Consider the following 27935-nt stretch of genomic DNA (forward strand, 5'->3'; position numbering starts at 1 on the left):
GTGTATTTTGGAAGTATGTGTTGTTTGTTGGGTTTTGTAGTTAATATAATGATGATAATAACTGTAATGCCGGAACGATATGTGCTTTCGAGTCGTTATCCATGACGTAGACTTCATAATTTAAAGGATTTGTGATTGTTTTCACAAATTTACTAATAATTGATTTTCATCGAGTTATAATTAGTATATTCATTCTGAAAGACAAATCCAACCACAAATTTTTTAAAATGATTCCTGCACTTCAAATTTGGCTTCTGTATGCATGACAGAAAGTTAAGAATCTTCAATAGAACAAATCAAATCAGGAATGCTTAGTGCTGAATGCAGTGGGAAGAAAGTAGAACAGAGTCCATTTTCTCTGATAGTCTGGCAGGCCAAAGAAAAGAGCTAAAGCTGCTAAAAATCTTATGGAAAACTGTGGCTCTTCTGATATAGCAGATGGGTCGGAAGAAACGTTTGTTGTTGAAGAGCAGCGATCCAAGAACAGTGTTGAAAGTGATGATTGTAATGACGATGAGATGGGTTTGATCAGAAAAGAGTTTGAGCATCATGAAAAGGGCGTGGCTAGAATAAATAATGGGAGTTTTGGGACCTGCCCTGCTTCTGTTTTGGATTCACAGGCTAAATGGGCAGGGTTGTGGCTGCAACAGCCCGATAAGTTCTATTTTGGGCCTTTGCAAGAAGGGATTTTGCACTCTAGAAAGATAGTGGCACAGATCATCAATGCTGCACATGTGGAAGAGGTCTCGTTGGTGGACAATGTCACAACAGCAGTTGCAGTTGTGCTTCAAGAGGTACGGATAATTTTAAGGAAGCTTCTAGGTTTTTCCCTGTTTTTGATTTCCATTTTTTAAATGTTTAATTTCCTGGCTAGATGACTTCAGTGTTGAATTTTCAGTCTTCAACGTTTGATGATCTAATTTTTTTTTTCTCAAATGCCTTAGGTTTGATCTTATAAACCTTTTTTTTCTCAATTTCCTTCATACTTCAGACGATTGTACAATTTTTGGCTGTCTAAATTGGAATTCAATATACAGTGTTAGTCTGCTTCGGTGGAGATTTTGAAACGCTCAACTAGAACGTTTCCAGTCCTTTTGTGGGGATCTTGAATATTTTCTTGATCCATCATATTGCTGGAATGTTAACTTGAAAATGAATTTTAGGTATGATGACCAATTTGATATAATTTCTAAGGATTGAAGAGTGATTTCCAAACAGCTTGACCGAGTCTTTGAAAAATCGGAATATATTCTAATAGTTTTCGTGGGAGGGAGTTTAAATTGGTCACTGTTGACTATTTTAGTTTAATGTAGGAAAAAGAAAGTCAAATAAATTTATATAACAGAATTAGTTTATATACAAACTTGAATAAAAAGTAGAATAATAGAAAGCAAGACAGTATTCAATCTTTTGACCTGTTAAAGTCTTTCAGATAAAAAAACTTAAAACAGTAAAAAAAAATTTCAGTATTGCAAAAAACTCAACCGTTCTCGAATACAGTCATGGATCTCTTTTTTTTCACCCTTAAGCATGTATGAATATGAAAGCATGTATGAATATGAATTGGCACATCAAAATAGGTTTCAACTATTGCATGAAATCTTGCTAAAACTAAACAAGAGTGCTTTAAGATGTGAGCAAAAATAGAACTAATCCTAAATAACAACCAATTTTTTGAAAAAAATTAACATTTTTCTCTGAATAATCGAGAAATATGGATTCAGAGAGAAACTGGATCAAACTTTTCGTAGACTTTTCATTTTTAATCAAAATTATTCTAATTTTCTATTACTTCTAAATTCAATGCAATCTCACAAAATAATCAGAACTCCTTTAATATATTCACACTGACCCTAAACTCTGTCCTTAATTGAAAAACAAACTTACATTTCCTTTTTATCAAGCTCCTTTATTGACATGCATATTTATATGCAGTGTTCACCAGGTCAGGTCTTCATCTTGTAAATATATATTTTGTTGAATGCAAAGTGCAGATACATAATTAATAGAATAAGAATTAAAGAATGCAAGACAAACAAATTGAAAACTCAAAAAATTGCATTTACGTGGTTCACTGAATGTTGAATTGGCTACGGCCACAAGGAGAAGGGAAAATCTTTGTATTAATATCTCTGTTTACACATACAGCAGCATGCTTACTTCAGCTGTGCAATGAATTATTACATTATCCACATTGTGTTAACAAGACTCCAAAAGGAATGCCAACAATTTATGAGGAGGGGAAATTGATGAGAACTCCAAAAGGACTGACTGTTGGACTTCACTGTCCAACAATCTCCCACTTGAAGTCCAACCACTGCTGCGAGTTTAAGAAATGTTTCTCCACTTCAGTTCTATTTTCTCATCTTGACAAAGCCGAGAGAAGCCCTACATAATTCAAGCTTCTCCCTTGAGACTATTGTCATCACTGCATTAGCTGGGTTCTCCTTGGTACCCATCTTCTCTACTTTCAGTTTGCCCTCCTTAAGAATACTCGGGATAAAGTGATATACCAGCTCAATATGCTTAGATTGATTGTGAAATGCAGAATTATTTGCCATGTGAAGAGCACTGTTGCTATCACAAAAGAGAGTAAAATCATGTTGTTTGCATCCCATTCACCCAATAATTGCTACAGCCTCATCATTTCCTTTGCACCTTTGTGAAAGTGATGTATTCATCCTTGGCAGTGGAGAGTGCCATCACTTGTTGCAATCTAGAAACCAAACTGACTGCTGCTCTGACAAATGTAAAAACATTACTTATAGCTGATCTCCATTTGTCCAAATCACCATGACATATCAGAATCAACAAAACCTTGCAGCTGTTCAACTTTCCCCCCAAAACAAAAAACAACATTATGTGAAGTGTCTTTCAAATACCGCAAGATCCACTTCCCCATTTGCCAATGAGTGTTGCCCTGATTGCTCATAAATATGCTCACTACTCCCAGTGAATGGGCAATGTCAGGTGGTTGGGTACAAACGATGGCATTCATGAAGCTCTCAACAACTGATCAATACAGAATAGCTTTCACATCTTCTTGGTCTTGTGGTGTTCAGACACATTTTGGATGATAAATGAAAATGATCAGTAAGTGGCGTGCGTACAGCCTTAGCATCCTTCACGTTAGATTTGTCCAAGACCTTGCCAATGTATTTCTCCCGTGAGAATCTGATTTCTCCTTTTTATCTCTCCTTGATTATGGTCATACCAAGAATCCTCTTTGCTGTCTCTAAATCCTTCATCCTGAACTTGTGAGCTAATTGTTGCTTCAAATCACAAACAACACTCATGCTAGTGCCAGTAGTTAACATGTCATCAACATATAATTGTAATAAAACAAAACCACCATTATCCAAAACTTTGCAGTAGACACAGATTAGATTTGCATCTGGTGAAGTGTTGCTTAGCCATGAAGGAATCAAACTTGAGGTGCTACTATGGTGAAGCTTGTTTGAACTCTTAAAAGTTTCTTTTGAATTTGCAATACAAATTCTCTTGCCCTTTTTCCTCAAAACCTTCAGGTCTCTGCATATATAATTCCTTTTCTAGGTCACCATGGAGAAATACAATTATAACATCAATTCGTCCTGACCAGTGTTCCCAAACTCATTGTGAGTCAGGCGAGTTGGCAAGTGGAGTCAATCCTGCCGAGGAGTCAATCCTCCCGAGTTTTGACAACTTGGCTGCTTGGCTCGTTGTGTTTTGACCTATGACTTGCCTAACTCGACGAGTGGGCAAAAGTCGCCCAACTCCCTGAGTCTAAGGATGCATAAATCGGCCGAGTCCAAGCATATGGCTACAAGTTTACTCTACAATTCAACACTTGGCTCTGGGGGCAAGAGGGTTTATTCAAATATAACATTTAAGTATGAGTTATTTCCTTTCTTATACTTTGTTATATTTGTATTAACACTGTCAGGATGTTTGAGATAGGTTTCAGCTTAATAGGAGTTATGATGCAAAATCTAGATGTTGGGGTTATCCAAAAAATTCCAGACTCAGCCAACTTCCAAGATTCAACACACCTTCAGCACTCTAACCCCCCATAACCTATCTTGGCTTTCTAAGGTCAAATTGAAGCTAGAACAAGGATTATCTAAAGGTTTTAAGTTTTTAACTCATTTCATCCAAAATCCCTTTGGTTTCAATTCCATATTCTTGATAGAATTAGCTACAATTTACATTCTACATATATGATGGATTTAGCATTAATGTTCCTTGTTTATCTATATGATGACAATTTAGCTTCTATTTGACGATGCTATAGTGTCTTTGTAATGTTCCCGTTATAAAATAAGTAATAAATAAAACTTTTGTAACGGATTGATTGATTTAATGTGTTTTGGACCCATTTTTATTTTTGTCTTCGAAGTTCGTGTCACTGTCGGCTATCTTTGTACACCCTCGGAAGGGTTTCTCGATGGGTATTTAAGCACAGCTTGTAGGAAGTCTGTAGGCATGCTTTTGGGTTAATTTCTCTGTACTGCGAATTCCTGTTGGAGTTTTGGATTGTTTGCCATTTTGGAAGTGAAAGATCTTCCCTATTTGGCTTGTGTGGTTTCGATGGGATTCAACCCTCACCCTATTCTGTAGTTGCATGTAATGCCTTGTTCGGATCTGGAAAATCGGGGCATTATCTTCTGGCAATTATTATTCGCATTTGACCCTCTATCATTGTGTGGATTTCCTCAACATTCTCTGTGTTTGTGTATGAACAAGATTGTGTTTTGTAACGGTCTTGGATACCTAACTATGTGTGTTCCCCCGTGCTGCTCACTCCTCATCTAGACGGTCTCCCATTCTGGCAACGTCTCTCACTCTCCTGCGCATTCTCCCCTCCATCCGTACTTGGCCTACATGCCATGCTTTGCCTTTCCCTGATGCCATACGACCCATATTAGGTACGGCCATCACCCACCCTTCACCGTACTGCACTTTATCTTGCCGTACGACCAGCTACCTTCCCGTACGAACTTCCAACTTAGTCGTACAGCTTCACACCCACTGTACCACTTCCTTGCACCACCTACAGTATACCGTACGGCATCCATCTTCACTGTAAGTCCTGGTAATCACCACCATACGGCCTAACTAGTCTGCACCGTACGGCTTCCCAATTGCCTTTGTACAGCCATTATTCCCCACCGTATGGCCTCCATTCTAAGTGTTTGTACGACCATACCATTGTTTGATACTGATACCATCGTACAGCTCTGTTTTTCCCTTCCAATTCAATTTTGTACATCCTCCTAGCTCGTGCATTGGTTCATTTTTGTACGGCTATTCTAGGGTTTCCGTAACTCATTTAGTTTGGAGCTAGTCGGGCCACTACAGTGGTATCAAAGCGCTTCGATCCCGCCAGCCTGTGGACAGTGAATGAGAGTTTATAGCCAGAAGAGGACACATTTCGTTGATCGAATGGTTGACGAACAGGAACTGACCGCTGTTGAACTTGTGGCACTACTGAGGGAACTTGCCAAGAATTAGGCATAGATCACTAATACACAGTGACTCATGGAAGAAACTCTGAAGAAGTTGGCGGAGAACAAAATATCTAGAGAATAAAGATGGTCATAACGCGAACTCAGTGTTAGGTAAATCAAACCCTCAGCTAGCACGCTCTCGACCTTCCATGCCAAATTTTCCACCACATACGGAGGCACAACACGGAGGGAGGCAACCAACCTTCCAAGAGATGAGAGAAGATTGGAAGAATGCAAACCTTGAAGAAGATATATCCTACAAAGTTTACGCGGATCTGAGAATGAGATATACGGGAGGCGGAAATAGAGGATATATTAATGATGATTTTAGAAGAAAGTTGAGTAAGGTAAATCTGTCTCCATTTGATGGATCCGGTTCCATATCTGCGCAAGCGTGGGTAATGAAAGCCGATACCTACTTCCAGCTGAATCCTATGCCAGAAGAAAAAGCAATCAAATTTGGCGCGCTGCACTTGGAAGGAGTTGCGCATGAATGGTGGCACCACAACACCATCACATTAGGGCATGATCAAATAAATACTTATGTGGAATTCACAGAGAGATTGATAGAACGATTTGATGGTAAAGATCCGGAGCTCAATTTCAAAGATTTGGCACAACTGAGACAAACTGGATTGGTCGATCAGTTCATTACAGAATTTCAGAGATTCTCTGTTTTGGTCACAGACATTTTTGAAAGAAGACAGGTAGTGCTCTTCATGGATGGACTGACAGAACCTTTGACAGGTTGGGTTAAGGGGTTCAATCCTGCCGCCCTGTCGGAAGCAATCAATAAAGCATGGAGTATGGCATCGTCATCAGCATCGTCCTCTCGAAGTTACGCACATCCTAAACCGCTGACGTTTCCAAGGGACAAACCTCTGCCCAAGAAGCCATCGTTGGATGAAGCTACCAAACAGGAACTTCGAAGGAAGAAATTGTGTTTCAATTGCAAGTGACCTTGGGAGCTTGGCCACCGATGCCTCGGAAAGGGGAAGATCCATTACATCGAGGTTGTGTCCGTTGATGAGGACGAACAAGAAGAAATGTTGGCCAAAGATGACCAACCCCACAATGACACCAACATCAGTTTGAACTGTATGGAGAGAATTGCCGCTTTGGTATAATGCGGAGGAACCATTGCATTGGTCGGCAGCCCGAGGTGCACAGTTTATCATGTGTGGGGTACCCTTCAAGGTCAAAGGGTTATGGTGATGTTGGATAGCGGAGCTATTCTAAATTTCATAAACTCATCCTTGGTAAAACTAAGAAGTCTACCTACCGAGGCCCACGCAGGCTTTTAGGTCAAGGTCGCCGAAGGGACTTTTCTGCCCTGCACGCACCTTGTTCCTCAACTGAGTATCACAATGGCGAATCACATGGTGATTGAGGATTTCTTCATAGTGGACCTAGCCGACATGGAAGTTATTCTTGGCATATAGTGGATGGAGATCCTAGATGAATACACTCAAAGTTTCAAACAGATGGACTTCACTTTTGTGGTTGACGGAAAGAAGGTTGTCCTTCGAGGAATGGCAAATGAAGGTCCAAAGGAAGTTTCTGGGCATCGGATGGAGGCAATCTTTCGGCACGATGACGTTGTGCGGGCTGCGCATTGTCTTATCTCGGCGAAACCTATAAAGGGGCGTCGAACACCTCTGCAAGATGATGAAATTCAGGATATTTTAAGTAGACATGATAAAGTTTTCATGGATATTCCTCTTGGCATACCACCTCATCGAAGGTTTGAACACACTATCGAGTTGGAATCAGGGGCAAAGCTGGTCATAACCACACCGTACCGCCATCCCAAGAAATTCAAAGATGAGATCAAAAGGACAATTCAGGAATTGCTAGAGAAAGGATGGATCCATCCCAGTTCTAGCCCATTCGCGTCATCTATGGTCTTGGTCAAAAAGGACGGGACGATGCGCATCTGTGTGGACTATCGCACGTTGAATAAAAAACAATAAAGAATAGATATCCCATTCCAAGGATAGATGAGTTGCTGGATGAATTGCATTTTTCAAAAATAGATCTCTGTTCCGGATACCATCAGATCCGCATGAGGGAGAAAGATGTGGAGAAAACGGCTTTCCGTTGTCACTACGAACATTATGAGTTTTTGGTCATGCCGTTCAGATTGACCAATGCACCTGCTACATTTCAATCATGCATGAACCGTATTTTCAACAAGCAATTGCGTAAGTATTTATTGGTATTCTTCGATGATCTTATTTATAGCAAGACATGGGAGGAGCACCTGAAGCATCTAAATGAAGTTCTAAGTATCATGGAGGAACAGTCCTTGTTTGCCAAGTAGTCCAAATGTGAATTGGGTATGACAGAAATATTGTACTTGGGGCATGTTGTCAGTAAATACGGAGTTCAAGTGCATCAGGAAAAGATTTAGGCTATCCTTGATTGGCCTCCACCAAAATCACTCATGGATTTGCAAGGATTCTTTGGACTATGCAGTTACTACAAGAGTTTCGTTAAAGGATTCTCTCAGCTCAGTGCACCTTTAACAGATTTGACAAAAAAGGGGTCATTCCAGTGGAACGAAAAGGCACAACTCACCTTTGATAAGCTGAAAGAGGCCATGAGCACTTTCCGTACTTGCGCTACCAGATTTCACTCAACTGTTCATTTTGGAGTGCGACGCGTCCGGTGAAGGCATTGGAGCAGTACTAATGCAAGATAAACACCCCATCGCTTATGAGAGCAGGAAGCTTACGCCAGCAAAAGGCCTATATTCCATCTACGACAAAGAAATGTTGGCCATCGTACATGCTCTAACCAAGTTTCGTTAGTATCTGGTAGGTGCCAAGTTTGTCGTCCGTACGGATCACAACAGTCTGAGATGCTTTCTGGAGCAACGAGACTTGAACGAACGGCAACAAAAATGGGTAAGCAAAGTTCAAGCTTTTGATTTTGACATTGAGTATGTGAAAGGGAAGAACAATGTAGTTGCAGATGCCTTGTCCAGGAAACCCACCAGCTGCTCACTAGACTAGATTTTAGCTGACTGGAAGGCACATCTGTTAGTGGAATATTCCAAGAATACATTTGCTTGTGAAATAATAGATGGCCACACTCACGATGATCGGTACAGAGTGGTGGATGACATCATCTACTATAAAGACCGGATATACTTGGTGCCAGAATCCAAATTGAAGCAGAAAATTTTGAAGGAAGTACACAACTTACCTCTGGTTGGACACCCAGGTTTCCTCAAAACTTATAGAAGTCTTTAGGAGAGGTTTTCATGGAAAGGACTTAAAACAGACGTGTTGTAATATGTAAGAGAGTGTACGGTCTGCCAATAGAACAAGTCTGAACATACTCTTCCTGCCGGGCTGCTACAACCTTTGCCAATTCCCGAACATAAGTGGGAAAGTATATCAATGGACTTCATAACAGACCTTCCTAAGGTGAACGGAAAGGATTGTATCTTCGTAGTGGTTGACAGATTGACAAAGTATGCACATTTCTTCGTCATCCCCTCGGACCTTTAGGCTGCACAAGTTGTCGATCTATTTTTTAGAGAAGTCTTTCGTCTGCACGGGTTACCCCGAAACATCGTCAATGATCGGGATGGATGATTCCTCAATATCTTCTGGACAGAACTGTTTTGGATGGTAGGGACAGAATTATCGCCAAGTACGAGTTACCACCTGCAGACAGACGAACAAACCGAGATTGTGAACAAATGGCTTGAAGGCTACCTTTGGAACTACGTCGTGGCACAACAACGAGCGTAGGTAAAATGGATCCATCTGGGGGAATATTGCTACAATACCACGTATCACATGTCTATTGGGATGACACCATTCAAAGCTCTGTACGGGTACAAACCCCTCTCCTTCATCGACACAGTTCCGGGTGACAATCGCGCTCCAAGGGCGAGGGATTGGCTTCAGAAAGGACAGAACATACTAAGGTGCTTGAAGGAAAACCTACAGTGGGCACAAAATCAACAAAAGATGTACGCCGACAGACACCGGATAGAGAGGAGTTTCGAAGTGGGGGATCTGGTCTATCTTCGGCTCCAGCCATACTGACAGTTTTCATTAAAGGGAACAGGAAAGGAAAAATTGAAGCCACAATTTTATGGTCCCTATCGCGTGGTTTGCTGTATTGGTGAAGTAGCGTATGAACTAGAACTTCCAGAGGGGAGCCGCATTCATAATGTCTTCCATGTTTCTTGCCTGAAGAAAGCCATAGGGCAAAACGTTACAATTGCCACCAACTTTTCGCCACTCAATGAAGAAGGAAAGCTCATTTTGGAACCTGTCGAGATCCTCGAAGTACGTGAAAAGACCCTTCAGAATTGCACTGTGAAGGAATACTTGTTACGTTGGCAACACCTACCATTGGATGATATAACGTGGGAAGGTAACATTCTCCAGCACCCTGCATTGCACTTGCTTGAGGACAAGCAAACTTTGGGAGAGGAGGATTGTAATGTTCCCGTTATAAAATAAACTAATAAATAAAACTTTTGAAACAGGCCGATTGATTTAATGTGTCTCGGACCCATTTTTATTTTTGTCTTTGAAGTTTGTGTCGCCGTTGGCTATCTTTGTACACCCTCGGAAGGGTTTCTCTACAAGTATTTAAGCACGGCTTGTAGGAAGTCTGTAGGCATGCTTTTGGATTGATTTCTCTATACTGCGAATTCTTGTTGGAGTTCTGGATTGTTTGCCATTTCGGAAGTGAAAGATCTTCCCTATTTTGCTTGTGCGGTTTTGGTAGGATTCAACCCTCACCCTATTCCGTTGTTGCATGTAATACCTTGTTCAGATCTAGCAATTATTATTTGCATTTGAGCCTCTATCATTGTGTGGATTTCATCAACATTCTCTGTGTTTGTGTATGAACAAGATTGTGTTTCGTAACGGTCTCAGATACCTAACTGTGTGTGTTCCCCCGTGCTGCTCACTCCTCATTTGGACGGTCTCCCATTTTGGCAACGTCTCTGACTCTCTTGCGTATTCTCCCCTCCATCCGTACTTGGCCTTCACTCCATGCTTTGCCTATCCCTGATGCCATTCGACCCATATTAGGTACGACCATCACCCACTCTTCATCGTACTGCACTTTATCTTGCCGTATGGCCAGCTACCTTCTCGTACAAACTTCCAACTCAGTCGTATAGCTTCACACCCACCGTACCACCTTCCTTGCACCACCTGCAGTATATGTACGACATCCATCTTCACTGTAAGTCTTGGTAATCACCACGGTATGGGCTAACTAGTCTACACCATACAGCTTCCCAATTGCCTCCGTACGGCCATTATTTCCCACCGTACGACCTTCATTCTAAGTGTTTGTACGACCATACCATTGTTTGATACTGACACCACTGTACGGTTCTATTTTTCCCTTCCAATTCAATTCCATACATCCTCCTAGCCTGTGCATTGGTTCATTTCCGTACAACTATTCTAGGGTTGTTGTAACTCGTTTAGTTTGGGGCTAGTTGAACCACTACAGTCTTTAAGTTATGTTCAATAAAGGGTGCATGAAACAAGTTTTAAATTGTTAAAAAAATATAAATTTCAAGGGTTTTTTCTTTTTGTCAAGTCATTGGTGAGTCCGAGCAGAGTCACGAGTCAAGTCGGCCTTGACGAGTCTGAGTTTGTGATCGATAGTTCTAACTCAAGGTCATATGTTGTTCCCAAACCTAAGAGTACTCAAATGGTGGTCATCTTCACAACTAATGAGAAATCTCATTAAAAATTATCCCCTTTTTCTTATCATACCCCTTCACCACCAATCCAGCCCGATATCATTTTTTGCCTCTACTTTCTTTTGATCCACCCATCAATTCTTGAACGCCTCTTCAATTCGATGGTAGTTGCACCAAATCCCATGTGTGATTGGCCATTAAGGAGTCCATTTCCTCCTTCATGACACCTATCCATTTTGCACTATGGATACCTTTTTACAGGTATAATTGAATGGCACCAACTTTTCTCTATTGGAGATCAGCAATTGATAGTCATCTAACTTTGTTGGAGGCTGATGCTTCTAGGTGGACCTCTACAATGGAGGATCTTGGCTCTTTGTATTTGTTTGTACTGGTTGCAAATTTGCCCATTGCACATTATTTCCAGCATTACCACAAATTTCCTCTTGTTTCTAAGCATTGAATTTGTTGATTGTGAAATTTTTAAAATCGGTGATCGCTTTTGACTGGAGCTATGAACTAGTGGGGTCATAATGGGGGATCCCATCCCCAAGTACTTCTGAGGCATTAAAACCTCCTTGATTTGATTCCTGCCAAAAATTATTCTCTTTTCTCCTTACCTCCTTATCCCTACTCTCCATGCTTCTCTTCTTGCTAGTCCTCTCTCCATATCCTTATCACTCCTCTCCATACTCCTATCATTTTCTCCTTATCGATTTTTACGCTGTCCTCCATATCTCTCCAAGATTGAGTACCCCATTGCCATTCCTCTTTGTAATCTCCTTATCCCTCCAGAGCACACCATATCACTCCATCACCCCTTATCACTCATCCATTTCGTTATCTCATTGTGTCCTTATCTCTCACGAATATCGCTCCGACCTTTCCATTGTCCTTTGACTCCCTCTCTACTCATTTGCATTATCTTCAACAAAACTCGACACCAACAGCTGGCTATGCTCCTCCTTCATCCTTTGCTAGCACTAGTAACATTGCTCATCCTCCACGTCATCGCATGGTTTAGCTGTGGCTGACTCAACAACCCTTTCTCCTTCATGCATACCTATATGTCCTCCATTATCAGCAGGGTGTCCTTTACATGTGAACTGAACTGCAGAATTTTTGAACCAAAGACCTTCCGTATACCATGCCTTGCAACATCTGTTGCACTATGGAGCCATCTTGTGGGATTATTATGAATAATGTCTTGTGCTAAATTTTGAATCTACAGACCATCCAATATTCCTTGCATATTTTTCACAGGAGGTGACAATGTCAGATTTTGATTGAGTGGATTGTGTGGGATCCACTTCACAACTCACCTTTGTATTTGGAACTTGCAGTTCTTGTGAGTGCTGCAGACTATTTACATTAGGTAGTGATTCTACAAACTACGAAGAACCAAGTGGAGGTCCTACAAGAAACTCCCCATCAATCATCCTCGGCAAATATGAAGTGTGTGTGTAATGGAGATTGCAATGTTTGTGTAAGTTGTGCTTGTTGAGTAGATTGCAGTGGAGTAAAAGCTTGGTGGGGGCCACATAAGAGTGACCCCACCCACACTAGCAATTTTTGGTGTTTCAAAAATTGATTGGTCAAAATGCATGGGTTGTGTGGAATCTTCATGTCCCATAGTGTGTTGCAAAATTGAGTTCAAATGAATTTGTGAAGAGGCAAGAGTGAGGAGAAAGGGGTGGGAAATCGGATGCGCAGGATTAGAAAATCCCACGAAATGTGATTCCTGAGAAGAGTGTGAAGGGGTTGGCTGATGTGTGGGATTAACTTCTCCTAGAAACTCTGTCACCATGGGCAAGGAAATAACCTTCGTGGGATGCAAATTTCCTGCAACCCCCCATACGTAAGAATTGTGACCATGGTTATTAAGCCTATCATTATCATTTTTAATATCATTCAGATTTATATATTCTTTGGTCTGTAGCCCCTGCTCTTGCAATGTAGGAAATGTCTTTTAATTAAATATGACATCCTTGCTGCAAAATAGTTGTTTTCCCATAGAACGAAAGATTGAAACCATACTGCTCCTCTCCACAGCCAACAAAAATACATCATTTTGATTTGGGATCTAGTTTTGTTCTCTTCTTGTTGGGAATGTAAGCAAATACTTTGCAGCCAAAGCCCTGTAGGTTATTGTAGGATACTATTCTTCCCAACCATTTCTCCTGGGGAATATGAAAATCTAAATGAGATGAAGGGCCTCAATTAATCAGGTACGTCACTGTGTTAACAGCCTCTGCCCAAAATTTCTTACCTAAACCTACATTAGAGAGTATACTCCATGCTCTCTACAAAAAATTTAGACTCAACCTCTCAGCTGCACCATTCTCGTGAGGGTTGAATGGAATTATCTTTACATGTATGATACCATCATCTGCATAAAAATTGTCAAAATCCAAAGAGAAAACTTCCCCACCATTAGTCGTTTTCAAGCACTTTATTTTGTTCCCAAATTGATTTTCAACAATGTTTTTGGAATTTAAAAAATTTTCTCAATAAATTTGATTTCCTGTTTAGCATATAAACCCATACTTTGCAAGTAAAATCATAAAAAAAAGTAACAAGATAATTTTCTCCTTCAATAGATGTTACCTGCATAAAGCCAAGCACATCTGAGTGCACGAGCTTCAAAGGCCTTTCTTTCTTGCCATGTCCAGTCTTTGAAAAACTGATCCACCTTTGCTTTCCATGGTTACAATGCTCACAAACTCCAAATCAATAGATTCAAACCTTGACGTTGATTCCTTTTGAGAGAAATTTCAAGTCCCTTTTTGTTCATATGTCCAAGCCTCTTGTGCCAAAACTCCGTCTTGCTCTCTACAACCGTCATTGCAGCTCCCATTTTAGTGTGGCTTTCTAGCACATATTAAGTACCCAATTTGCTGCCTCTCGCAACCACTAAGTCTCGTTTGGTCCCCTTCTAGGAGAGTGAAGAAAAGGTGGTGCTACATGCTTGAGCATCACGATGTCTGATGGAATCAGATTCTGCTGTGATTTTCTGGATTAGATTGTGAAGAATTTTTGTCATCGATGTTTTGGACCACACTCTGTGATTCATCATCAAGATATGCATGAGAGCAAGGAAAAATGTTTAACATCTCTTACATTCTGCAACAGCCACTTATTTCAGTTCTTTAATTAAGCTGATAGGCTTAATATTTCGACAAAAAAGTTGTAAGACCTTCTCAGTTTTTGATTTTCCGATGAGATTTAAAAAATCCTTTTTTTGAGAATTTCTAATTATTTGCGAATGTTAACATGAAATAGATTATAGATATTATTATAAGGTGGGAAATGATCACTTGATTATTAGAATATTCTATTCCTTTCTACAGCATAAGGTTTAGATTCTAGACAGATGGTTTTTCATAAATTAGAAATAGAAATAAATAATATTAAAATATTTGTATATTTTTTAATTTTGTGATGTGTGTAAAATTCATCTAATTATGTGAAACATTTTCTTTTCATATTTATAAAATGAACAAATTATTATTTTTAAATATATATCATTTTTCTTTTCATTCAATTCTCAATTCATGATGCTTGAAATAAATTAAGATTATATCAAGATTATTTATATTTATTTATACGAGTATTGTAAGAAAATAATCTTTTCAAAATGAATTAAAAATTTAATTTTTTTATTATATAATCTGATTTGTCAATCAATACCCTTAGCACATGATGTGCATAAAAGAAGAATCAATAATAAATGTGATGAAGGATATTTAAATTTCTTGATTGAAATAAAAAATAGACCTCTAATCTTAAATGGTATATCAAATTTAAGATATATATAAATTCACATTTCCATTATGTGTAGTTGAACTTTCATTGTTGGGTTGAATTTTTATTTTGTGATGTTATGTGGCATCTCTCACATATTTCAGAGCACTTAAACATTTTAAGGAATCAAAAAAATTTCAATCAAATTTGAAGCTTATCTTTTATCAAGTTTATATCATATTTTGGTAGTATTGTAATAAATACATAGATTTTAATTAAATTGTTTGGTAACTATTTTTTAAGATTTATATAGTTGTGTTTTGTTCCATTTATCATAGGAATGGATGTTACACTGTGTTAAAAAAATCGCAATAAATACATAAGGTTTGATTTGATATATATTATTTTCACAATTCTCCTAGTGGCTTATTGTTGCATGTACAAAAACATGAAATTGCTAGTCTAACATCATGCTGCCTTTGCCAATTATCTCACATTGCTCATGGTCACCAAGGTAGACTCTACCAAGTTTATCTTCTTGATAGTTTTTGAAAGCTTCTCGGCATGGAATTGCATAAAAAGACACTAGAGTCCAACACCTACAAATCAGCTATAGATTGACTTGTTGACATGACAAACACCTTCATATGTGGTGTTAACTTCACTGTTCTTTGATTGATTCTATCTTTCTTGTATGAGCGGAAATTCTACTTGTTGTGTCCTATGCCACAAAACCAATGACCTCCATATTTTCCTCTAGACTTAGATCTTGCAAATTTTGACCTCCTATTATTATATCTGCCTCTATTGACAAAAATCAAGGCATCACGTGATGAGCTTTGTTGATTTTTCCTTGTCACATCTTCACTAAGGAGAGTGCTAAACTGCTAACAACATCATTTAATTTGAGTGTGGTTTTTATAGCCACCGAATTGCTGATTGCCATCACTAAACCTTCGTAGCTATCCACTAGAGAGCACATCAATAAGATGGCTTTGATTGCGTCATTCAAATTTATGTTAAAAAAACTCACTTGGCTTATTAATATATTGAATTTGTTGAGATGATCAGACATATTAACTCCTTTATCTTCAAATTGTCCAACCTCTTCATGAGGAAAATCTTGTTGGAAGTGGAAATCATTTCATACATATCAGACAATTTGTCTCACAATCCTTTCGATGTCTTTTCCATTGCAACATTGAATAGAACATTATTGAGTAAAGAGAGGATGATGGATGCTCTTTCTTTCTTATCCAATTTATCATACTCCTCATCTGCTATTGTATTGGCTTCTTGGCCTTACCTTCCAGGGCAGTTGAAGGTTTCTTTGAATCAGTCCATCCATTAGGCGTATTGTATTCCATCCATATCTTCCACATTCCACAATTCTTTTCAATTCTCTGTTCATTCACTTCTTCCATCTTTCTAGAAATTCTTCACAAACTCCCAATCAACTTCTCCATCAAGCTCTGATACCAATTGTTGAATATGAAGTGCACATAAACAATTAGCAGAAATAAAAATAAAAATGCAAGACACAAACAAATTGAGAACATGAAACACCAGATTTGCCTGGTTCACCAAATTGACTACATTCGCAAGGAGCAAGAGAAACCTATTAGAATATTGTAATATTTCTATAATGGTCATCTTAGTTAGTCTTTAGTTTAGTAGGTAGTTTCTATTTCCATCATTAGTTCACGATTGTTTCTTTTAGAAACATTGTCTTTGTAAATCTATATAAGGGGATTTCATCTCCTTTGTTTAATACAAGTACAACAACATGATTTATCATAACATGGTATCAGAGTAGGTCGATGAGATTTCATAAAATTTGGCGGATATTTTAAGAAAAATTCGAGCCTCTTCTAATCTAGAATTTTTTCTAGAAATTTGCTTTTTCGATTTTTAGAAATAAAAATCGTTAGAGGTATTTTATTAAACTTTTGTGGTTCATCTTCAAGGACTTGCTGGAAATCGTAAGCTGGGTTAAGGGTTTTGAACCCATGATTTCTTGGTTGCAGCAAAAATCTCTGATTTTTGAGGGTTGCTTGTACTTGCATGTGTTGGTTTACCATGCAAAGTCTCGTGTTCTGCCATCCTTAAAAATCCTGATGGGTTTTCATAATTTTTTCCCTTACAAAATTTCTAATGGGTTTTCATAAATTTTTCCTTTAAAAAATTTCTTATGGTTTTCTGTAATTTTTCTCTTCAAAATTTCTGATTTTGTAATTACAAAGTTGTGTGAGATTCCTTTGTGGGTTCATAATTTTTGTCTCCAAATATTTGGCGGGTTTTATCATTTTCCCTATAAAAAAATGAAACTTTGTATTGTCTAGTTTTGATTGATTTTTCACCTCAAAAATCATGTTGGGTTTTGATTGATTTTTCACCTCAAAAATCAAATTTGGTTTTTTTGTTTTTTCTCTTAATAAATCGCACCTTTTTGTAGTCTGTTTTGGGGCATCATGCTCATCTGCAAAGTTTGGAGGGTTTGCCGATTTGCCCTCAACATCATGCTAGTTGTTCTTAGTGTTTGTCTTTGTCTCCAGGGAAGAGCAACTTCGTTATCTAACATTAGGTTGGATATTTTATGATGAGTTTTGGTTAGATGTTTGCTGATTCTGAGAGGGTTAGTGGCAGATTTATCTCAGTGGCAGGTTCTTGTCTTGTTTTGCAAAGCATTATAAAGAAGGGGACCCCTTCTCTATTCTTTTATGGACAAATTTTGGCTTCTTGGTCATTATCATTTTGTAGATCCAGAGAGGGTCTCAGTAGCAGCAACTTGTTTTTTAGAATTTGTGACTAGAATACAATTGTAAGACAATGACCATTAAGGGAGGTATTAAAATATTGTAATGTTTCTTTAATGGTCATCTTAGTTAGTCTTTAGTTTATTAGGTAGGTCTATTTCCATCATTAGTTCATAATTGTTTCTTTTAGAAACATCGTCTTTGTAAATCTATATATGGAGCTTTCATCTCCTTTGTTTAATACAATTACAAGAACAATGATTTATTGTAACAATGGAAACATTACAAAAAGAGTGATCATTAGAAAAAGATGGAAGAGAGAATAAATAGAAACTATCTAAGATCGTAATAAAATCTCTGTATTAATATCTTTGTTTGTTATCACATACAACGGCAAGCTTACTTCAGCTATGCTAATTATTAAATTATCCACATTGTTTTATAAGTCTCCAAAGAGAATGTTGACAGTTGTGAGGAGGGAGAATGGATAAGAAGTTGAAAAGAACTGACTGCTGGACTTCACAACCCACCATATTTAAGTGGATACTCAAAAGATGTAGAAGCTAGAAAAATTTATACTTCTCATAACTGATTCTTTTTTGTTTCTTTTGAGAAGTTATATAATAGATTTCCAAGATTCACTTAAATTAAGGACATCATCTTTGTTAAGGTATTTTTTTGTTTCATAAGCTCAATTGCCAATCCAATCCTTAGATAGGTTGAGCATTTTTCCTTGGCAATTATCCTTAGTGTGTTATGCATGATCTCCTTGTGTTCTTTTATAGTTTGAACTGATCTCCACATCTCTCCAATAAACTATTTCCTGTAGGAAAATTGATTAAATTTACAGCTTTCAGAAATTGTGGGTCAAATGGATTTTTGCCTTAACAAGTGTGTTTTGATGTTTTGTAGAATTTGAGTTGAATCTGTTTATTAAATAGAAAAGGTTTTGAGAGAATTTAAAAGCAATAACCAATTATTGAATACTAGCTACTAAAGTAATCATTATCAGGTTGCTTGGGCATTCATGGAGAAGAAATTTCAAAAGGGCGACGTTGTACTGATGCTTCATTATGCCTATGGAGCTGTAAAGAAGGCAATCAATGCATATGCAGGTCGAGCTGGGGCCCGTATTATTGAAGCTGAATTGCCATTTCCAGTTGGATCTGTTGATGACATAGTAGACAGTTTCAGAACTGCTGTGGACAAAGGCAAGCAAAATGGAGGAAGAATTAGGCTGGCAGTTATAGATCATGTAAGTTCCATGCCCTCTGTTCTTATCCCTGTGAAAGAGCTTGTTAGGATATGTAGAGAAGAAGGGGTAGACCAAGTTTTTGTAGATGGAGCCCATGCTATTGGAAATATAGATATTGATATTCAAGATATTGGTGCTGATTTTTATACCAGCAACTTGCACAAGTGGTTTTTCTGCCCACCCTCTGTTGCATTTTTATACTGCAGGCATCCAATTCATTCAAATATTCACCACCCAATTGTTTCCCATGAATTTGGAAAAGGATTGCCTGCCGAATCTGCTTGGGTTGGCACTAGGGACTATAGTGCACAACTTTGTGTGCCTTCTGCTTTGGAGTTCACTAAAAAATTTCAGGGTGGAATTGAAGCTATAAGAAGAAAGAATCACGAAAGAGTAGTTGTGATGGGAGAAATGTTGGCTGAGGCATGGGGGACTCGGTTGGGGACATCTCCAGATTTGGCCGCAGCGATGGTGATGGTTGCATTGCCAAACTGTTTGGAGATTTTTTCAGCACAAGATGCATTGGATTTGAGGACTCGTCTTAGGAAAGAGTTTGCGGTTGAGGTTCCCATTTATTACAGGGCACTGGAGAAAGATTTGCAATCGAACGAAGGGCCAAGTTTCAGAGCTTATGCAAGAATCTCCCATCAAATATATAATACCTTGGATGATTATCTGAAATTCAGAGATGCTATACTTCATCTTGTTGCAGAGGCTTTGAAAGTGCAGGAAGGAGTCTGTTCAAAAAAATAGGTAAGCTCACTGCTACATTGAAATCATATTTTTTTTCTTGCCTCTTTTATGAATACTGTCAATGAAGGTGGAACACTCATTTCTAAGAGGACTTAGGGGCAAGAGATGTTCTTACAGGTACTTTCAATTAAAGCATTGAAAGTTAAGAAACAAGCAAGTATTCATTAAAAGAAAATTTGAACTAAACTGAGGTTTAATGCTTAAGTAATTAACAACATATTTTTTTCTCGCATTGATCTCCCTTATCAGGCTTCTTAGGACTTTGTTTTTTGTTCTTAATTATATCCACTGTTAAGTTATCTTTAAAGTTATTTCTATATCTCATTAGTATGTCGTACTTCTTTGAGCATTACATTTATTTGGAAATGAAAAATCCTGCAAATTGGAAAACAAAATCACACTGTTTTGCTTTACTTTCCCTAACTTTAATTGAATTCAATTTTCAATTACTGACAGTCTTAAATCAAAATTTCTATTCGAACGAAGTTAATTATAAAGTGCATGTTTTGGGTAATTACTTAAAAGAAGAAAATACCATTTTCTGTTTTTTTATTTTATTTTAGAGTCTCCTCTCACACATATTTTTATCTTTCTTGAGCCTCTTATCTTCAATATTTTTTTCCCTTTTCTAAGGAGGTTACAATGTTATGGGCAAAAGCAGCTGGACCATGAAATGTCATCAGTTTCTGATATCATTATTTTGTAAACTGTCAAGGATTGCTTCGCTACTGTGCATGTTATCAGGCTTAGCAAGTATTAATGAGATTCCAATTTCATTTTGATTAATATTATAATATATTTCTAATATTTCTATATGTAATTTCAGAATACATGAGATTCAACCTCTCTTGACAACAATAATGATATATAGTTGCCGGGGATTAAATAAGGAAGCTAGATAAAGGTGACAGAACGAATTAAAATAGAATGAAGAATATAAGAGAGGCCATTATTAGATGAAGTTTGAACAATAAACTAGAGTAAATGTGAAAGTGGGGAATTACAGGGTCCATAGAAGATACCATCATAATGAAGGGCTTTTAACCAGAAATGAATGAATGTGAAAATGATGACTAGGGAAAGGATTAAAAGCCCAAGAGAATGATTTTGTTTCATCCATAATTAATAACCAATTCTGTAATGCCAAGAGAGAACAGTACACTGAGGTGAAGTGACACATTCCCAAGAGGAAATTACGATGAAATATAAATCTACTCAATGGAGTACTTTCTAGATTTGATTGTGTATGTATTTTTTTATTACCTTCAACATTTTGGATCACACTCTGTAATCCAACATCAGGATGCAAGAAAGTGCAAGATATGCAAAAAATATAATAAATCTACTGTTTGATAACTGTAATAAGAATGAAATCAAATTCACTATGGTGGGCTTTTAAATATTGTTCAGAGGATGTCTCATTAAGACATACTTTCCACACCTTAATCAATGTATGAAAATCAGATGACTATCAATGCCTTATGTATTAATATAAAAGGATGAGAAAATATTACGAAATTCTTACTGGTTTGCTCCCCTTCAGCCCTGGATTTGGGTATGATTTGTTTATGAGTTTGGATTTGGATTTTGTTCGTTGTAGGTTTGTGCAAGGTTCTGCATTTGGAGGCCAGATTTTTATAGGCTGGGATTTGTATATTTATAATTTTTGGATGAAAATATCTGCATTTAGTTCATGCTTAGTCTTTTCACTCCTTTGCTTTATAATTAAGGTCACTAGCAACTGCTAATGATCATGATCATAAATTACGAATTGGTTACAGTCAATATGTTGATATACAATGATTGACATGCTAATTATATGGTACACAGCCTCCCTACATTCCCCCACCCATGAGACCTGTTATAGCATGAGATAACTATACAATCAAATATATAATTCAAACCTTTATAAGCTTCTATCAGAGTGCCTCTGATATCTGTCTGAGTAATACACCATCGAAGTACAGAATTCTTCCTAGAGAGTAACGCAACCTATTACTCTGATTTTCCATCCTTTATTTAACGGCAACCTTTGGGGTATACTGCACTTAAAAGACATTCACCTATCATTTGGGAAAAAAGACAGTTGAAATTAAAAGAGCATATGCAAAATTCAAATTCATCATTCATTCCTTTAAAAGTTTCACCTGATGTAATTCTTGATTGATTGGCTATGAGTTGTGAAATATATTCTCTCCCTGCTCTGACCACCATATGAAATGGAAATTCTTCTAGATTTTACCGCCATCCGAGGACTCTTTCATCTCTCACTGGTTTTTATTTTGATACAACTACGTTTGATAGACAAAATGTCAAAAAAGAATATAAAAGGGGTGGCTAGCAGATATTGTTGTCTAATCTTGTTGCTACCATTCTAAGCTCCCTCTCTGTGTTGCTGGTGATGTAATTAATTAGGTAGTCAACATTCTTTTGACATTCTTGGACTAATATTTAACCAATCGCGAATTTGGGGCATTGACATAGATATGGAATTCTTTATCCCAATCAAGGAATTAAAGGATATGTGTGATCGTTTTCATTTGTAGTACTCAACTACATCCTTTTGTTCTTGTCAAAATCTCCAGCAGCGTTAACATCGTTTGTAGTTTCTACATTGCTGAATTCATAGGGCTTCAAATTTTCTACCTCCTTTATTTTATTTGGGTCAGTCTTTGACTTTTTACTCTTGCGGAACACATTACATGTCCAGGGATGATGAGATCGAAAGTGAGCATCTCTTGGATTTAAGATCAGTGCTGTTTGTCAGGACTGCATACATTCCGCCAGCACCTTCAAATAAGACTGCTCCTTACCATGTGATTAACGGTTGTTTATGTAACATACCATTTTTACTATGCTGAAAAGCAACGAGGAGATCATGTCTCTAGACACTGCTGTGGTGAGGAGTCCAGGAGTGCCTAGCAAGAGAACGAGGCAAAGCATGAGAAAAAAGGTTGCTAATGCTCTTGAGGTTCCCATTTCTGCCATGATTGATATTATCCAAGCTACTGGTGAAGCTGGTAAGGAGGTTGAGAAGAGTATCAAGGATCTAGTGTAGGTGCTGGTTGCTGATACGGGTGTTGTTGCTGGTTCTTTTTTTGTTTTTTTCCAGCTTTCTGTTTAAAACTTTTAGGTTCCAAGTCCTTGTAAAACATTGGGGTGCTTGGTTAAAACTTGCGGTTTTAGGTCCTTATAAAACCTAGTTTTTGTGTTTTTGCTTTACTCTAGGTTTTAGGTCCCTTCGAAACCTGTTTTTACCTTAATCTAAAACATTCTATTTTTACTATGCTGAAAACAAAGAACATATTCTAAAACTATAACCAAATATCATAACAAAAGGACATAAGTAATTTAGAAAGAAAACATGGAAACTACATTAAATAACGATTACATCCATTTCATATGAAAAACAACTGAATTAACTTCCATAACTATATTTGACGGTTGCAATGGATTTAACTATATTTACATCTATACATTTCAAAGTAAAAACAAAGGTACATGCAAGTAAAAGATTTAGAATTCATACATGAACTAAAATAATTGTCGACAAGTTGTGCAAGCCTCAACATCTGGTGAAGAGGAGAAGCATTGACAAAGGCTTAACCTCCCAACCACGGACCTTAACATATCCCCACACAATCTCTTATGAGAAAGGTCCTCCCTACCCTAGGTTAGGCTTGGGGCACCATAGTCCTGCCATCCTAAGCATACTGGTGTTAGAGGGTCGGCTAAGCAGCAGACAAAGCTGAGGAATTCCTTCGTCAACCTTCCCTCTATCAACTAACACTCTTTGTTTACCGTATTGGTAAAGAAATCAACGCATACAGACAATGGAACAGAATAGCAGAATTATATTCGCATATGCCAGACATACATTATGCTTCATAAGATCCATAATAGAAGATGATTGATTATTTATAATGATCCCAGACGGGATATAAATACTACCGCCGAACCTTCCCGAAGGAGTCTGTCGGCCACAACATTTCATCCGCTACAAACAATTTACCCGTCGGCTACAAAATACAAAACATCGACGACAGTCAATCCGTCAGCTACAGAAACACCGTCGGAACCATCCAGTCAGCTGACACTCTTGACCTCTAGTGATGATTTGTGGCAAGCATGTCTCTAACCTACTTTGGCCAAGGATTTAGATGGACATAAATCAGCCCGATCACCACCGCTCAACTTGACAACTGATTATATCTTAGACAACCATGAGCTTACTTAGTCTTAAGCAATTTTTGTCTTGTTGTGTTCATATAATAAAAGATACTGATTAATAGCTTTTATTTCTTGCAGTATATCTTTTCTCTTCACTAATTTATACTTGGCTCTGCTGGCCTTGGGTGCATCCTAGGAGACTTCTAGTATGTATCAAGTTTCATAGAAATTAGAAAGAGTACTTTAGGCTGTTATAGCCAGCCTCATATAGTGAAAAAATATTATGCATTATCAATTATTGAGAATTTCTTCCTCAAGTGATTATAGCAATTCCATTCCTATGGGCAGATACTCGAAATGCATAGATGTGAACTTGCCATTTATAAAGAAAGAGCAGGGCCGATGCTTCTCGGATTTAAAATTGAGCATATGAATGTGAGACTATGTCAAACATATAGAAAAGAGAAGAACTGATGCTTCTCATAAATGAAATCGAGCATATGAACAAGATACTATGTCAAACGTATAAAAGAGCAGAACTGATGCTTCTCAGATATGAAATCAAGCATATGAACAAGATACTAAGTCATTTGTGTCTGACACTAAATAAGAAGGGAGTTTTTGCAATGTAAAAAGGCATAGCATAAAATGAGAGTAGCATGTGAAATGTTCATGACCAGAGAATGGTTAACAAATGCAATCGTTGAAGTGATGCTACTGTGTATGTTTATGACTTCTGCCTGTTCGGCTCAACACTATAGAGTGATGTGGTACTACACTCTAAGTCTCAGGTGGAAGGATGAGAAAAAAATACTTGATTTGGAGAAAAATGGCAAAACAAGAATGAAACAAGATCATGCGATCGAATGATCCTTCAGCCGGGGAAAGGAGACTTCAGTTGGGGAAGGGAGATATAGTCTCCTGCTCGGTTACAAGAAGGAGCTCGATATCGGTTACAAGAACTCCAATATCAAATTTGAAAAGCAGGTGGCAATAGGAAGGGTGGCAACACTCACCGTTTGGAGTCATATTAAAACATAAAGATTATATTTTACCACGATTTAAATCAAATGTATTTAGGTATATTTATATATGTACATATATAAATATAATGTCATTATGCTATTGAACTCTATCTATATTTGTTATCTATATGCGTGTGTAATTTTTGAGAGTATGCATAACTATCATTATATTCTCTCTAGATATGCACGCATATATATATATATATATATATATATATATATATATATATATATATGTATATGTATATGTATATGTATATGTATATGTATATGTATGTATGTATGTGTGCAATTCTTAGATATTATCAGAGTATCATGGTGGCATCATATACATATACATATACATATACATATACATATACATATATATATATATATATATGTATGTATGTATGTATGTATGTATGTATGTATGTATGTATGTATGTATGTAAAATTCATAATATTGATCACTTCCATAGTCTTAAAATAAGAGAGAGAGGTAATAGTTCTTTTCATGATATTAAATGTCTAATATTTCTCTTGTTATAAAAATTAACCAAGTAGCTCATGACTTGTCCAAGGTATACTCCGTTGCCTAGTCGATAAATCCTCTGTCAAGATAGTTAGAGTCTATACCTAAGAGTCCGACAATGGACTAAATTTGGTGCCCCATTCCTTGAATCCCGTTTAGCAATGCTTTCCCCCCTTTGTCTGCTCCTACAACCAAAAAATGCATATTCCACAATAATAAAATGTTCCTCCATGTAAATTAAGATATCAAGAAAAAAAAAAAACTGACAACTATCACAACGTCTAATGACCACTAACCTTTGTCTTAAAATATAAACATTCATTTTTGTCAAAATAACAATAATCAACTAACAAGTCATTTTCACACGAATCAATTCAGTTAATCATAACTTCCATTTCACAAGATCATGGTATCCAACAATATCTAACCAACCATTACAACGCCTATAATATTATTTTAAAAGATCAAAAATTTGGGACGTAACAGTTTAGAAATATCTTCAAACTGTCAGTGAGTGACCTAAAAGTTTGCACATCATTCCTTGGAATGTTGTAAGAGCATTCCACAACTCAAAATCTATAATAGACATTGATGTTAGGAAATTGAAGTTTATATTTAATAAATCTATTGCTTTTAATAAATAAGCTGTTTGGCTAGTTAATTGGATGGGAAGTTATTCTCATAATGGAAAATAATGACTTTATAAAGTTGATCTATTGAATGTAGTATAAGTTGAATGATTATAATGAAATTTCTATTTCTTTATTTTGTTCAAAATGCAAATCTTTTTGTATTTTATTTTTGTTGTTTGATATTGATATCAGAACATTATGGAAATGGGCTGTGAAAAATAAATGATCAGCAGTTGATTGCTTGCTGATATGAAGCAGACTTTGCTTTGCTGGAGAGGGCTATGGCATCTAATTGAGAGCATAACGTGCACCAGTAATGGAAATAGTGAGGATGAAGAAAACTAATGACTTGTATATACCGAGTGAACAATTGTGAAGAAAATCTGTGCTGCCACGTGAGCAAAGTGTAGAAAGTTGTTTCAAAAATTTTGTGCCTGAAAATTTGCATTTTTAAGGCATCCAAACTGGAAAAGAATGAACAGAATGTGAAGATTAATGAGACATTTTTTTTTTGTTATGGCTATTCAAGGGTTTTTCACATAGATTGTATAAATATCAGGTATTTGGTGCAGAAATATTATACATTTCTTATATTGTTGATATCAGTTTGGAACCATAAGAAAGTCATTGCTGGAAAAGCTTTCAAATAGTTTATGGTTGATGTGACATTGTTCAACATTGCGCCAAAGATCTATTTTATGGGAAGACCAAGGTGATCAGCAGTTTGTGGGTTTGTTGATTTAGGCACCATCGAATATAATTTTAATTGATTTATGTAATATTGTTTAATGCCGCACACAAAGGGGAAGAAAGGTGTGGAAGTGTAAGTGGAAATATAGAGATTTTGGTAATATTTTATATTTGTTTTTGAAATGGTAAATGAATATAGTATTTTAGAAGAGAGAAATTTTTCCCAAGTGAATATATATAGTATTTCATTAGTATGGAGGCTTAATAGATAAAACCTTTTCCTTGAGATAATTGGTGGGTTAACATTAGTTTCCAGTCCACAATGATAGAGAGAGTAGTCTCTGAATAAAACTGGTCTGATTTGTTTAGAATCAACACATTTTATGATGTTTTTTCTCTATTCCATCCATATAATGTGTTATATATTTTTATATAATTTACCATCAGGTAACTTTTTTCTTGACTTTATACTACATTAGATCACTTTATTAAATTTTTATGCTAATTTTTCATTTCTTCCATTTTTTTACAAGTTCCACCTATCCTTCCCTCCTTTCCCTTTTTAATCTATCTTGGACTGCAACTAATCAAATTTATTTTCCCTAGCTATCTAGTATCTTGATGGTAGATCATGGGATGCAATTGAAATGTTGATGAGAGAAATCACAGACGATCAAATCCTACAACAATTATTAGCACTATGAATTGTGGAAATCTAATTTCATTAAATCACACAATCAACAAAATCTGATTCCTTCTTAGTCAATGTAAAATGTCTTTCTCCATCTCTTGCTCATCCAATGACTCTTGCTTCAACGACTCCCACTGCTGCCTTTACTAATGATGCCACTAGAGCCTTCATGCTAGTGATGGGGCCAATGTCGGGATGCTGCAAGGTCTTTTGCTCCGCCCTTTGGTGCTCCGGGGTGGCTGCAAAGGGTGTGCTTAGTTTCGTCATTGGGTTGGGTGACCCTGCATTTGGACAATCTGCGAGGAAGTCTGCTAATGCTATGAGTGGGAGGTTCCACTCAGCAAAGCTTAGCTTGGGTTGCCAGGTCTACTACTGCTATTCCTCTTAAGGTAAAATCTTGACCTTTGGCTTGTGCCAAGATCTCCCTTGTGTGGTCTATGGCCTTGATTCCTTGGTTTCTGGCCTTCTCTACTAGACCTTCATCATTGGGCTATGGATTCTTGGAGACCCTTGGTTTC

General features: G+C 37.2%; 1 protein-coding gene across 4 annotated transcripts; it reads left to right on the forward strand.

Annotated features, from left to right (window-relative positions):
- Positions 1 to 26909, forward strand: LOC149580474 (putative L-cysteine desulfhydrase 1). Of its 4 annotated transcripts, none has more exons than XM_089791284.1 (3): positions 1 to 794; positions 18700 to 19695; positions 26229 to 26909. In XM_089791284.1, exons 1-2 carry the CDS (start codon positions 408 to 410, stop codon positions 19693 to 19695), a joined length of 1383 nt encoding a protein of 460 aa, XP_089647410.1. In that variant the 5' UTR covers positions 1 to 407; the 3' UTR covers positions 26229 to 26909. The 4 variants fall into 4 exon arrangements, with proteins under 4 accessions (XP_089647410.1, XP_089647426.1, XP_089647418.1 ...); XM_089791300.1 differs by having other exon boundaries at positions 26270 to 26909; XM_089791292.1 differs by having other exon boundaries at positions 26295 to 26909.
- Positions 26910 to 27935: the final 1026 nt, after the last annotated feature.

Source organism: Cupressus sempervirens, chromosome 1 (genome assembly GCF_028749045.1).
Source record: "Cupressus sempervirens isolate cs-2001-9-10 chromosome 1, ASM2874904v1, whole genome shotgun sequence".
In the NCBI taxonomy this organism is placed as follows: domain Eukaryota; kingdom Viridiplantae; phylum Streptophyta; class Pinopsida; order Cupressales; family Cupressaceae; genus Cupressus; species Cupressus sempervirens.

Excerpts from the sequence above, each read along its gene's own strand:
- LOC149580474 (XM_089791284.1), top strand. The coding sequence starts at position 408 with ATGGAAAACTGTGGCTCTTCTGATATAGCAGATGGGTCGGAAGAAACG. Across the intron at positions 795-18,699 it reads TTGCAGTTGTGCTTCAAGAG|GTTGCTTGGGCATTCATGGA; the intron begins GTACGGATAATT and ends AATCATTATCAG.